Raw genomic sequence first — 14835 nt, forward strand, 5'->3', positions numbered from 1 at the left:
ACCCTCTCCCTGCTTTCTCGGCACTCGCTATAGTGAGCACATCCTGCTTGTCTGGCTCACTGTAGAAGTGCTGTGGGAGCAGGGGGAGGCTGGTGGTGAGGCAAGTCTATACAGCCAGTCTATACAGCCAGATCACAGAGGGGCCAGATCATTAGCATATTTTCTGTAGAAGGAATGCCATGGTTAACAAATACAAGAAGTTTAAGATTAACAAAAAAACAATACCACAGTCGCAGTGTCTGAATTTTTGAGCAAGTGTCCCTGATTTATCATGCTTGCTTTTGATATATTTATATATTTCCTATAAGCACTAGTGTGCACTGGTGTGAGAGATCTCAAACAGCAAGGGGGTGGGGCATTGCAGCAATACAGTGAAGAGGTCATAGATAACAGTGTGCTAGATTGCTGCACATCAATATACAGTCTTGGAATATAAATATAATTTTCACGGTCTTGCTGTTGCTAGCAACACACATAAAATAATAATTAAACATATTTATAGAGCTGATACATATAATTGTCTGCTGCTTTGTATGGTCAAAATTGCTGACAGAATCCCTTTAAGCATATGGTCTATTGCAAAATTCAATATTGTTGGGGCTGGAGGAAACAGTAAGCCACTATGCACTGCATGAGTTTTATAGACTTTGACAGGAGCAACAATACACATGATTATTTCTAGAATGGCAGGGCTCCAGTTATAAAACATTTAGAATATATCCTGTGAAAAATTGATACATGTAATTTGTAAAAATTTTTATTATTAATAATATAATGCTTGTAAGTCAATTTTTACATCATACAATCAGCATTTTATGTTAATGGTACTTAGTAATCTGGTTTTACATTTTATGGTAAATACAAGGGATTCTAATTGTTTGGAACAAGTTTTATAGTTCTTTAAAAAATGCTCGGATTTCTAAAGAGAAAACAATACCAAGATTTGCCACTTTCAGAATAATAAAAATTGGTTGCTTGTGAGGTCCCCAATGAAAAGATACAGGATATTTTACTGTTAGTTCCAAATAAGATTAAGGAATTTTATTTTTATTACAATTCATAATAAAACTTTGGCTTATGGAAGGATCCAGACAGACAGTCTCTTTGTTACATACAAGTTATCTGGTGAAATATGCAATACATGTCTAAAACCTATAAACCTGTGAATAAAATATTTGGAACTGCTTAGATCAATACACTAGAGCAGTAGTGGCAAACCTTTTAGAGATCGAGTGCCCAAAATGAGACCCAAAAACCACTAGCTTTTCCCAAAGTGCCAACACAGCAATTTAGGCAGTAAAACACTTATTGCTACCAGAATCTTTGAGCGCCAATCCAACAGCTTTTCACTCTTCAGACAGGACCAAGCAGCACAGGATGGGTCACTTTACAATAGCAGGGCACTACTTGGACTGCCTGAGACTGCAGGAAGATGCAATGTCTGGCAAACTCTGTGCCTGGGAGACTGCCCGTGTGCCCACAGAGATGCCTCCGAGTGCCAGCTCTGGCACCAGTGCCATAGGTTCGCCACTACTGCACCGGTATTAATACTCTGACGCAGTGCACATCACATTGGAATTAATGAGATTGAAGCCCACCCTCGCCCACCTTGAACACTTTTCAAAAAAGTGATGAGAGGGGAAAAGAGGCTCATGGCCAGGAACTGTGGGAGTAATTTATGAATGTACTCATGCCAAAATTCTGACAAATTCAAACAAAAGAGTCTAAAATGTCTTGTGCCACATTTATCAAGTTTTTTTTTGCTCTTCTCCGACTTTTCCTACTTTGCCTCGAGAAACGTGGCATGGCTTTCGGAAAAGGGGGGTGGTGGTCTTATGGACATTAGTCCACACACCAAAAAAACCTGTTTAGACCAGCTAAAAGCAGGTCTAAAATAGAACCCTGCAGTCTTGTACTTACACAGATTCATCATTACAATAATGAATCTGGTGCAGCACTAGATCAGTATTGTTGAGGTCTGCACTTTCAGACCATGTGACACATTAATAAATTCCCCCTGTGACTTTTTCATGTCATTTGCAAAAGGGAATATGCAGACAATGAATGATAAATTCCCCCAAGAGTCTTTAGTAAAATATTCAGAATTTAGTTGCAAATGCTGTTTCTATACATTTTTATACGTTAAGCTTTCTAGTTGTATGCTGGTGAGTAAATATTGCTTATGAAAATGAAAGTAGTGGTTTATTACACTTGGTATGAAGTATGCTAGTCTTAGTCTTTGAAAACATTGTAGTTAGATGCTTCAAAACAATAAACAGAGTTTACATTGCAAAATCTATTATTGCCATATTCTCTGCATAATGACTGCATAATTAGGTGCAACCCACAGCGCCGTTGCCAATGAGTTGTTTCACTCTACAGAGACAGAGCAAAAAGCTTTGTCCAAAGTGTAGTGGGCTTAGTCACTTGTATAAAATTCTATGTTAGGTATATCCCATAGATTAGTAAAATAAAAGACCAATACCAATCACAGCTATTTCCCTACATTTACAAGTTTTTTTAAACAGATCATTCTCCCGTAGAGGCATCACTTCTAGTAAACTATACGTTTACAACATTATTCCTTTCAGGCAACATATATAGGTATCCCTAACGCATGGGTTCATGAACATATTTTTGCCACTGTCCTTTTACATTTCTACTGAATCCAACAAAAACATCTCTGTTTTTTCTTCTTTAAAATGATGACAATTACAAAAAAAAGTGAGTAAAACAAGTAAGGTAGGTAAAAGTCTTTGTTTTTGTAAATGACCTTCAACAAGGTCATGATGAAATGAAGTATGAATTATATTTTGTTTTGCAGGAATTCTGAGCACAATATTTAAGTGAAGTCTTACAATAAGTCGAAACAGTTCTAGGCTAAAAATGCATGTTTTGCATACTTATACATTAATTTAATAGAAACAGCAGGTACAAAATCAAAATAGGCCCGTTCTCCTATGATTACAACATTTTCAGAAATCTCTAGCTTGAATCGCTGAGTTGGGAATTGAAGAACAAAAACAGAATAAAACAGAAAGCTTCTTTAGCTGTAGCCTGAATATTAAAATGATTTGTTGGGATACTGGTCATATCGCCTTGTATAATTTTAATGCAAAATATGTTTGCTAAATATGTATGTTCAGAGAGCATGGAGACTTGGAGACGTATTAATCAATATAGCTGGGAAAGAAAATGCACTTCTTAGTGCCGAGCAGATTAACATCTTCTTAGATACAATATTTCCACTCCCAAAGCATTTCAAAAAGTAGTGTCCTCATTCTAAGACATAAAGCTTCCTTTATTTCTCTAGTTAGAAAGGCAATTGAACACTTTTTTTTCCCTCACAGGACTTCTACTGTGTTATATTGAACTTACACATTGAATGAAAAATATGGTTCATTTCATAATTCAATTTTCAACCAACTTTATACCCACCTGAGCCAATTCAAGACTGTCTAGATGACCATCAATGTTTATATCCAAATAGTTAAACATATCTTCTACTAGTGCTCGCTTTTGAGAAATTGTATCTCCCACAGGGCTACTTTCCTGCTTCTTACGATTAGCCTGAAGATCAAGAAGAATATTCTTGAGACGGTTGTAGTCGGCCATAGTACAGGTGTCCCCTGAAAGAAAGAGACTTATTTAGGTTTGACATCAAGTAATTTTAGAATGCTTTTAGGGTGCTTTTCTGCTATAAGAGTAAAGTGGGATGGGTAAAATAATGGCTCTTATTTTATGCCTTGTGTCTATGTTACTGCAACAGCAAAGACCAGCTCTGGACATAAAGAAATCCCATTGTCTGGAGCTCAGACTTTATAAATAGTTAAAGTATGTACCAGCAGATGATGAAAGCCTATTTATTTATTTACCTCAAATTGTAAGCCTAGTAACTGGTAGGGCAGGCCTGAAGTCTAGTGAGAAGCTGATCTTTTATAAACCATTACTGGAGGGTCACTTTCTCACCTTTCAGTCCACAAAAAATCCATCTGACACAGAAAAGGAGAAAAGTGGCAAGCTTTTCCATTGTGAATGCCTAACTCTGATGTTATCAGAAGATAGGTCTCGGGAATGCATTTGTATGACACAATATAATGGCTCTGCTCCTTACTATGTGTACTGTGTATAAACAGACTGGTATATGAAAAATGTCTATGATGGTGCAGATGTAGGTATCTTTTCCTGTTCTAGATCCTTTCAACACTTGCACAGTGCAGAGTACAGTTATGGAGGCCACAGTAGCCTGCTTATACATGGGAAAAGAGTATACTTGCATGCTTTGAGAACCAATGAGACATTTTAACTTTTCTTTTGACTGAAATGTCATCAGATAGCAGACAAGTTCTTTGAAGGAAATCAACAAAACCAGGGACAATTACTCATAGATCCCGACACTGTAACTGTGGTAATTTTTTATATTTGTTGCCCATAGACTTATTCCTTCTAAAATCAACTTTTAAAATTATTCTTATGAGCTGATGTATTGTATGGCAGAAAATATACAACAATAATTGGTAATGGGGCCACGCATCAGAGCCATAACTTCTGGTCCCCAAACTTTGGCATGGCGTGTGCACTGTGAAGGCGAGGCTGGCAAGGCACATAAGCACAGCTGGGGTGCATAAAATATTTTATGTGTTGTGTACGATCTACCACAATAGCATTAGGCGTTTTGGTTGGGAGAATGGGGGTTGGTTAATTTTTGGCGTTCATTTGTCATGTTCTTTTTAAATGATTTTAATCTGTTTGTCTTCAAGTGTTCACAATAAAGTCTTTTTTGCTAGTATTGATGAATATTTTATGCCATACTACACATCAGCTTTTGTTTAATCTTCATGATCTGCATAAAGTCACCATGTAGTGATAAAGTGGACACCATAAAGGCATTTCACCAGCCTTTCCCTGCTGTAATGGCACTCTGATCAGCTATTGTTTGATAATTACTTAGGTGAGGCATATGAAACAAAATCACGTGGTCATTACTGACCACATGTGTTTCACTGGAAAACATGTGAGATCAAACCGAGGCCTTTCCTAGTGCCAAGTCCCACACAGCTCCCCAGTAAGTAATGTGCCCTCACAGACCCCCATGTTCTTCCCCTTCCCTTAGTTGCTTTTAGGTTTCCTCCTCACCTCATTCGTGGAGCTCTGTGCATTACTTTCCCCTGCCGGTCATGTGATCATGACATCATCACAGGTCCTGCAACCTCAAGAGTATTATTCTAATTTCTCACGGAGGCTAGGAGCTGCAGGGGAAAGCAGTGTGCACACATTCTCATCATGATCTGTGCCCTGAGGACACAGATCGTGATGAGAGAGGGGAGGAATGCCCAGGTAGCTGAACAAATGTCCTACTGACCCGGGGAGATCTGAGGCTCTGTCCAAAAGATCCGGGGCATGAGCCCAGGATCATTTGACCTAGCAATGCCCCTACCCCCAGGCCTCCCCCCAAAGACAACCATCACCCAGATCACCCTAAAGTGATCGCTACCTCCTTCTTTTCTGGAGAGTAACAGAGGTCACTGTTGCCACTCATCAAAACATATTTTCAAGACTGCTGTTTACTTGCTTCGTTATTTTGTGATTTCCTTATTTCCACTGGGCCATTAACTCTGATCATAAGATTTAACCTACATTTTCCCACCCTGGCATATTGCCATTTCCCACATACTTTGCTAACATAATTACTTTACTTGGCATATTGTTACCCAAGCCCTAATGTATATTCTGATATATATATTTTTTTAAATACTGATCATTTCTCATTCCTTTGTGTTTGCTGCCCAATCTCCAACACCTGCAAATAGGGGTGCAGATACCTGTACTTCCACCATGGATTTTGTGATGCTTAGTTTTTACACAAACTTAGCTACTCAACAGTAGACTATGAAGCTAATTATATGGAAAGTCAAGGTTACCACAATCTCCATATAAGCGTTTAAAATCTGGCAAAATGACAACTTAGTGGTAGTGGTCCTACTGGAGACCCACATCGAGGCTCAAGATTTCTTGGGGTTTATTGGGGTTCTAATATTGTTACTACAAATTCCAAAAAGAATGTGGCATATTCGACATACTACAACTCTGAAGATTGATGGGTGAAAATCTTGCTGGAACATCAAGGAGAGATTTGGTCTAAATTAATTTAAGTACAGTAGACCAAATGACTCAAACAGCTATTTTTTTCCAAGAAGTTTCAAACCGTCTGTTAAGTTGCACAACAAGCTTACAAACAGGGTTGTAAAAATTGTGATGAAAAACTTCACTGGATCCTGTGTCCATTAGGCATATGCCATTTATAATATTGTTGTATTCTTATGTGGCAGAAGGCCCCAGGCATGGCTCTGACTTCAGTACCCTGTTTCATTTACAAAAAAAATCTATGAATCCAGTTTGCACCAGTTTAATAGAATTTTATTGCTTTTTTAATGTCCTTATTACAAAGTCATTTTGGGTTTATTATAAGTGATGTATGTCAGCTCATTTGCACATTTCCATGGCATTCAAATAAAAGATGATAACATTTTGTCATTTCTGGGTGACATGGAATCGCCATAACTCAAAAAATAGAATAGTTCTACAGTATTTCAGCCATATAAAACAGATAAGGAGATAAAACAAAGGACAATGGAAATATAAAAGCCTGATTTCTGCAGTACTTTGCTGCATAAGAACTTATTTAAAAATAATGTATTCCCATTTTATAGTGATATGGATAGGTTTATTAAAATCTAGTCATATATTCTCTATTTACTGTTACAGAGTGATCACTGCACTAAGCCACAGATATTTGTTTTGTCTCCAGAACTATTATTATTCTTGATAAAAGAAAATCTTGCTTTCATTCTCTGCAGTCTTTCTCTGCAGATTACATTTAAGTCAACAGTGTTCTACTAAATGAGCCATGGCATAGACGGTGACAGTGAGTATTTCATCTCAGCTGCAGTACTGTACACCTTAAATGACGTGTAAATGGATATATTGGTCATGGTAGGAACAATTTACAAGGAAATGAATACCAGAGAAGTTGCAGCAGAGCATGTATTTGTATAAAGTGAAATAATGAGTACAGGAACTATATGGAGCATTAAAGACTGTGAAATTCTGTGAAAGAGTGCTGAAAATTAGTTCTGTAATTACAAATTGTTACAGTCATCTTAATATTAGTAGAAATATCATTGTATAAAACTATAGTCACAATAAACAGGGTAGGTTCATGGTGCTGATAGACTGGGTAAGGACAGTGAACTGGGTGCTTGCACAATTAAAGAAATTAACTTTCAAAGATATATACTAAGTCCGAATATCATATACAATTATATGGAGTTTATGAGCTTGAACAACCTAAGACTATCAAACTCATTCACAGCTGCTCACCAATTTATCAAATAGATGCTTTGGGGGATTTAACAGAAGTATCTAAGAGCAGCAGAACTGTTCAATGGGGTGTGATTTATCTTTATTTATCTTCCTGTTTTTTTCTGTCTTTTTTGAGACTTTTTGGAGACATTTTGAAATGTCTGCGGCACATTTGTGATTTAACAGTAAGACATATTTAGCTTTTATTCCAGATGTGCTAAATGTGGAAATGAAATTTATCATTTCAAATTATCTAAAATATGCAACATTTTTTGGTGCAAAATACTCCAGACAAAACCATACTTAAGGAAAACTTAGAAAATGGAAAGAAATGACATAGCAAATGAGAACTTGAGACATAAGGATGAGTGTAAAGAATAAACTGTAGAGTTGTCCAAGAGCCAAGTACCACAAGTGGAGAGCTACAGAAAAAAACTACAAAAAATCTATTAGAAATGCATTCAACAAAAAGCATGTTCAATTATGTTTAAAGGACATCTTCCACCAGGATGAAGGATTGTAAACCAAGCACAGTGACATACTAGTGTGTGCCCCCTCTGGCAGGATCTTTTCTTATTTAAGCTTCTTACGCCCTTGTTTTTAAGAAAAAAGTCTTCAAGAATTATGTAAATGGGCCCAAGGTGCTCCAGATTCCATTAACATCTATGGAGTCCCCAGCCCCTCGGGCTCATTTGCATAATTTTAAAAGCCTCTTTTTGAAAAAAAAGGGGCATAAGAAGTTCAAAAAGAGTGGATCCTGCTGGGGGGAGGAGGGGTACACGCTAGTAGGTGTGGGTGTTTGGTTTACAGCCTTTGAAATATTGGGAGAATGTAGTCTGGTCAGTTGAGAAAATTGAAGACTTTAGATGCCATTATACATACTCATTCTGGCCCACATTTACCAAAACTAGTGTAAACTGCACTATATGCAGTTTTCCTATGTAGTGTGCCGAGTTCAACATATTCATGAATTGTGGTGCATGTTCTTCTTAAATCTAACGCCCTCTGCACTTCTCTGGCAAACTTTTTTTTTTTTTTGGTGCACCTTTAACATAGGGAATGTGTGACAATTCGGTTGGACTCTGCATGATAAATGTGGAGCACGGTCCTTCTGAGCACCGTAATGCCATTTCAGTGCAGAATTTTGGGTCACCTTGGGTATAGTGCAGCGTGCTGCACAAAGTGTTGCGTGCACCACAATTGTGTTGCGTGCTCCAGAAATGTGTCTTGGACTGTTTGCACTAAAAATCTCAATTGGTTTCAGGGAAAAATATAAAGCTGCCAAAATGACCCAGCCAATCACCTGAGATGAATCTAATATTACATTTATGGAAGAACTAAAGCTTGGAGTTTTTTAAAAGGAGCCCACAGAACCTTCAGGAGTGTTTGTATGGAAGAATGGGCAAAAATCAGACCTGTGCAATACATGAAACACATGCGTCATGATCACATACATCATGATCACATACAGGATGCTTTTTCACAGCGTATTCAATTTATCGATAAATTTTACACAAAGCTGTTGTGAACCACAATCCTAAACTTCATCAGTTCTGATGGTGGTTTGGGTCTGGCATAACTCACTTCCTGCAATGCCCACAAATGATGCAGCCGCCAAAAACAGGCATTTACATTTTAAATGCCACTGGCAAAATCGTGGGTGCCATTTAAATTGATCCGGCGGCACAGCAACATTTTGGGGAGGATCCCCAGTGACAAAATGGAAAGCGCCAATCTACCCCAACTTTGCTCACTGTATCAATTTAAAAGCCTCAGCAACTTTGCCAACACCATCTTTGCTGGGGTGTGGTCATGTGGTTTGGGTTCCGTACCTGCACTCAGACTCATGCAGAATTTCAAGTTAACTACACATTATAAGCCGAATAAAAGCAGAGCCAAATATAAGCCAAGGCTCCTACTTTTACCACAAAAAACTGGAAAAACCTATTGACTTGAGTATAAGCCTAGGGTGGGAAATGCATTAGTTACAGCCTCTTCCCAGTATATAGCTATTAAGCCCCTTTCCCCAGTATATAGCCAGCATTTTCCCAGTATATAGCCAGTCCCCTGCTCCAGTATATAGCTAGCCCCATAATACAGCAAGCCATCTGCCAATGTATATAGCCAGTCCCCTGTCCCAGTATATAGCCAGATAGCCAGCACTGCCACTGCCATAATGTTGTGTGCGACAGCTGACATCACAGCTTGTGTGCTGGAGCATCACATGGACCTGCCGGACGGATCACGGAGAAGACCTGTGGGGGGCGTTGGAAAGGTTAATATTGACTTTCTTTTTTTTACTCGAGTATAAGCTGAGTTAGGGTTTTTCAGCACATTTTTTGCGCTTAAAAACTCAGCTTTTACTCTAGTATATACAGGCGGTCCCCTACTTAAGGACACCCGACTTACAGACAACCCATAGTTACAGACGGACCCCTCTGCCCACTGTGAGCTCTGGTGAAGCTCTTTGGATGCTTTACTATAGTCCCAGACTGCAATGATCAGCTATAAGGTGTCTGTAATGAAGCTTTATTGATAATCCTTGGTCCAATTACAGCAAAAATTTTAAAACTCCGATTGTCACTGGGACAAAAGAAAAAAATTTGTCTAGAACTTCAATTATAAAATATACAGTTTCGACATACATACAAATTCAACTTAAGAACAAACCTCCGGACCCTTTCTTGTATGTAACCCGGGGACTTCCTGTACAGTGATTTATGAACATTATGTAATTTATGGAACTTTATATTAATGGCACCTTTAGAAATATATTTACATTGAAAATTGGTCACATGTTCAATATTCTATATATTAAAATCACTTTGCACATTCTTTCTTCCAAAGCCCGAAAAGCTAAGATATAAACTTTCTAAAAGTTAGTTGGGCAGTTAGGATTTAGCTAATACCGATAAGATGTTATACTGAGAGATAAATAAACAAGAAGGCATTTCAGATTTAGAAGCAAAATCCTTCCATCACAGCTGGACATCTCTCATCTGGTCTGGACTCTGTACTCATACAAGACTACATTCTGGCTTTGAACTATGTATATTATAGTACTTAGATAGTTTTCTGCTTATGAATTATTTATTCCCCCTCTTTTAATGTTTAATGTGTATTTAATACTTCAGGTAAATGATACTTTGTGTATCACACTCCTAAAACTGCAAAAAGTTAACTGCAAATGTATGCAAACTATATGATATCTTTAGGCAATTGTAAGTTGCATTTAATATGTACAAAATGCCCTACCTGCATTTATTCTAGTGTCAATAACAGTTTTAGTGTCAATCTCAAGTGTCTATGGTAATGGAAGAGTTCAATTTATCTTCAGCAGTCATTTATCTAGTTTTAATTGATTTTCTTCTAAAATTGCAGTGATACCAAATATGTATAGTTTTCTTTATCTTTAACAACTTTTGGTAAATAAAAATAATTTTTGAAGAAAATTATTTGAGTGAAGGGTTATTACTTGATCAGAGTATATAGTAGTTTATTTTGTGCAGGATGAGATGCAGTTTTCAGAAGGACAATTTTAAGGAACATGGGACTTATTGATCATCTATAATTAACATTTTTAGGAGGGGTAATTGAAGAAAAATAAAACTTTAATATGTTTTTGTGTGTTTCTTTTATGGTATCCATGTTATGCTCTTACGGTCATTATAGTTTTTTGGCACTACCACATATATGGGCTTGTGTAAACACTTTCACAATTTACAAATTTTTTTTAATAATAGTTTTTTAATTTTTTTTAAAAAAAATTTTCTCTGTGTTTTTTTTGTCCTTTGTGATTTTTTTTGTCCCACTTACGGAAAATACATTGAGATGGTTTAATAGCTTTTTATTGTGCATTCATTGACATTGATTCTCAGTATGGGCTGCTGATGGTGCAGGAGAAATCAACCCCTTTTCCTAACAGTTTAGATGCCACTGGCGGTATTAGGCTACAGCAGTCATAATAAGGTAACACACCGGGTATAGCTTATATAGTTTTGGAACGGTTCATCAATAAATTATCGGTTTGATTGTGCAATCCAAAACACTGAAAAAAACACTGTTTATATGTGTTTTTTTGCATAGTTTAAATATCTATTGAGGCATATGACACTTAAGTTAAAGTTTTCACTTAGACCCAATGGAGTTTTGTTACAGCACGGATAGCAAGCACTGGTGCAGTCTATTAACTAGTTAAAATTCCCATGCTTTTAACGCTGCACCACAACACCTAGAGGTGCATCCCAATGAAATCCTACCTACAGTGTGATAAACAGCAGCACTGTATTTCGGACCTTAGTGATAGAGCATGCCCCTATATTGCGCTGTGAGATGCTTATGTGAGATGTTAAATCTAAATAAATACAGCAAGCCGCAGGAAGCAACACCAGCTGCAGGAAAAGCTGCCAGTGTGATTTTTGACATTTACACACTTCAGCAACTTTAGAAATAGCTAAAATCCAATATCCATTACGAAGAATACAATAGGTAACAAAAATGTAGAGGTTTTCTCCATTCAGCAATCTAGAACAACATTGAATTTTTGTGTGAGCTACAGTAGCACAAACTATCTAACTTAAAACTCCATTATGGGAGCTCTGAGCCCACTCAAACACCACATAAAACAGGATTGAAGGAGAAAAGGAAGGTGATCTGCGTTGGATTTCTGTGGCATCATTCTTTGATCTAATCTTGGGGTTCAATTAAAGAGGTTTGTTTTGCACCAATAAATAAAACAGATTACTCTTCTTTCCATGCTAAACATTAATCCTTAATATAATAATTTACATAAAGTTGTTTGGACACTGCCATTCTTCGGGTTCTCTGTATACCTAATGATATGTTGTCCATAGCGATTAGATATTCCATGAGAGATACACAAGTGGTGAAGATCCATTTGGTGCCGTCAGCTCCATTTTAGAATGAAGATGAAGTATTTGTAGAAAACTTTTCAGATATATATAATTGAGACCAAGAAACATGTCTTTGAGCCTGAAATGTAATATCGGTTTGTGACACATTCTAAAATGACTTGCTCATACTCTACTTTCTAGGGAGGTTGGTTGCCATTTAAAGTCATTTTAATATGTCAGAATTTCATACCCAGATAGAGGACACTCTGTTCCTGATTGTCAAGGAGGTCCAAGGACACATTAGATGATTAACTTTGCAACATCACATAGACGGAGATTTATCAGGAGTGTCACAATATAAACCAGTGCAATGTGATACTACACAGACTTTTGGTGCACCAGATTTATCACAGTGTCAGATGCTGGATGATAAATCTGGTACAGTCGTACTGTGCACCACCACTTAGTTGGTGAAGTTGGCGCATAATTCTACAATTACAGTAATTTCCTGGCACACCCACACTCCCTTTTCAGATTCCAAGACTCTTTTGCTGTTTTAGTTGGAAAATTATCTATGAACGTCTAAAATCCTTAATAAATATGGCACAAACTGTTTTGGAGGTTTTGTGGCGCAAATTTAAATTGTTTCATGTAAATTTGGAGCATTATTTATAAAACATGGCCTCATTTCCTATCCTTTTCTTCATAGATCATCTTCATCTATGCTTTAAAACGAAATAAATTATTGATTTTGTCTCACTAAGCCATATAGATTTTTATTCTGTTTTCAAATCAGAACTTGGTAATGAACAGCATTTATCAAATCTATCATTTCCAAGAAAGGTCAGTGTTGAATCTTGCTAAATTTTTATGACACCTGATTAATCTAGGACATTCAATTATTGTTCATTCTACAGATCCTGTGCCGTGATGGTTGTTATGTAAAGGACTTCCAAATATGAAATAATGAACACAGGTTCTATTTTATCTTTAGAGGTATATTTGTTATATAAAGTTGCAATGTTAGGGCTCATTCACACATCTGTTTTTTTTTTCACTTTAATTCTTTAGTGATTTTGACAGAAGCCTTAGTGAAGCAGTCTTTTCTTTGTTTTTTTTTTTAACATTTCCGTTGTTTTCAATGCACCAGTTGAAAAAATTTTTAAAGCCTATTTTTAGACTTGAGGTTCATGGAAGGAAATAGGATTATTATTCATTGTAATCTTAAATCAATAATCATTCTTCAGCATAATCAACCTGATGGGTAGGCATTTACAAAGATAAAGAGATTTAGAGTATTCCTTATTCCATAGCAAAACTTAATTTAGCATCTGTGCTTAGAAAAGCTGGATGATAACCCGAATGCCTGCTGCGAGATCTAACTATGGTTGTTACAAAGCCTTCTATAACTAAGGAATTGCAACTTTACAGTTTACACCCACTTGCAGTTTCAACTCCCAGTTCCAGTAGGGAAGAAAACCCAACAGTGGATAGCAGGCTCCTATAAGATGATGGACCAGTCACCTTTATAAGACCTCTAGAGTTTCATCACAACCATAAATTTTATAGTAATTCTGACTAGAATTGCACTTCATTGACTGTGGACCTAGCCTGTTTGTAGACATTGGGGAATATTTATCATAGCCTGTACTGGTGTATAAGGAAGGTAAAAGTCTCAATTCCTGGAACATGGCCAGGAATTCTTAGTTTTCCCTAAACCCATGCTAAGTTGGGGAGAGGGGACTGGGAATCTCTGCACTGCTGCACAAGAACAATACAATAAAAGTTCAATCATCCCTGAGGAAATTGTGATATACATGGCTGCAGAATTTAGAGTACACATAAGAAACATCATAGACAGTCAGGAACATAGACGTAACACAGGAAATAGGGCTACAATATGGCTTTGGGGAGATTGCTAGTGGGAGTAGGTGTGGGGTTATTAAGTGAGTTTGGCAGCACCTTGAGTCCATTTGCTTTAGAAATCGATGGCTCTTTGTATAAAGTTATACTAAAATATCAGTGCAAGTTATAGTGCAATTCTATTGCAAGCAGAATTAATGCAGAGCCACTTAGTATATCCAGCAAGGTGATGGGCAGCTCTTTAAAAATTCCCCAAATTGACTTTAAAGTGGCCTGGAGTTTTACCTAGAGTTAGACCATCATAATGGATCATTGCCTGGACCTTCTAAAGTCATGATAACATTTATATAGACCAGGACTTTATCTAAACTTTATGATTGCCCTGAACTATATCTAAAGATTAACTTTAAAGTGGCCTTGAGCATTATCTAGACCTGGATTAGTATAGTGGTCTTGACCTCAGTCTACACCTGGATATTTATAGTCAGCCTGATCTTTTTGTAAACATGAACCTTTATACTCAGGATAACAAAACAACACATACTCTAATTCATTGTTATCAACAAAAATACAGTATTTCACAGATATAATTCCAACTGGTCTCTATTAGTCCTTGTGCTTACAATTTTGGTACCCATGGTTTGACCATAACTCCCACTATAGTCAAATTCTTCTCATGAATAGCTTCTCTTGTCTGCATGCTGCAGTGCTCTCTGCCTCCTGTGCCTCCCACCTGCATTACAACACCAGCTCAGAA

The 14835-nt window shown here is 37.1% G+C and overlaps 1 protein-coding gene across 2 annotated transcripts in view; it reads right to left on the reverse strand.

The window, feature by feature from the left end:
* Nucleotides 1–14835, reverse strand: part of FSTL4 (follistatin like 4) — a 590275-nt gene that overhangs the window by 206455 nt on the left and 368985 nt on the right. For both annotated transcript variants that reach the window (XM_072145816.1, XM_072145815.1), the window contains exon 5: nt 3439–3629. In XM_072145816.1, coding sequence (XP_072001917.1) covers nt 3439–3629 — 191 coding nt within the window. The remainder of the gene's footprint in view (nt 1–3438; nt 3630–14835) is intronic.

Source organism: Engystomops pustulosus, chromosome 4, assembly GCF_040894005.1.
Source record: "Engystomops pustulosus chromosome 4, aEngPut4.maternal, whole genome shotgun sequence".
Lineage (NCBI taxonomy): Eukaryota > Metazoa > Chordata > Amphibia > Anura > Leptodactylidae > Engystomops > Engystomops pustulosus.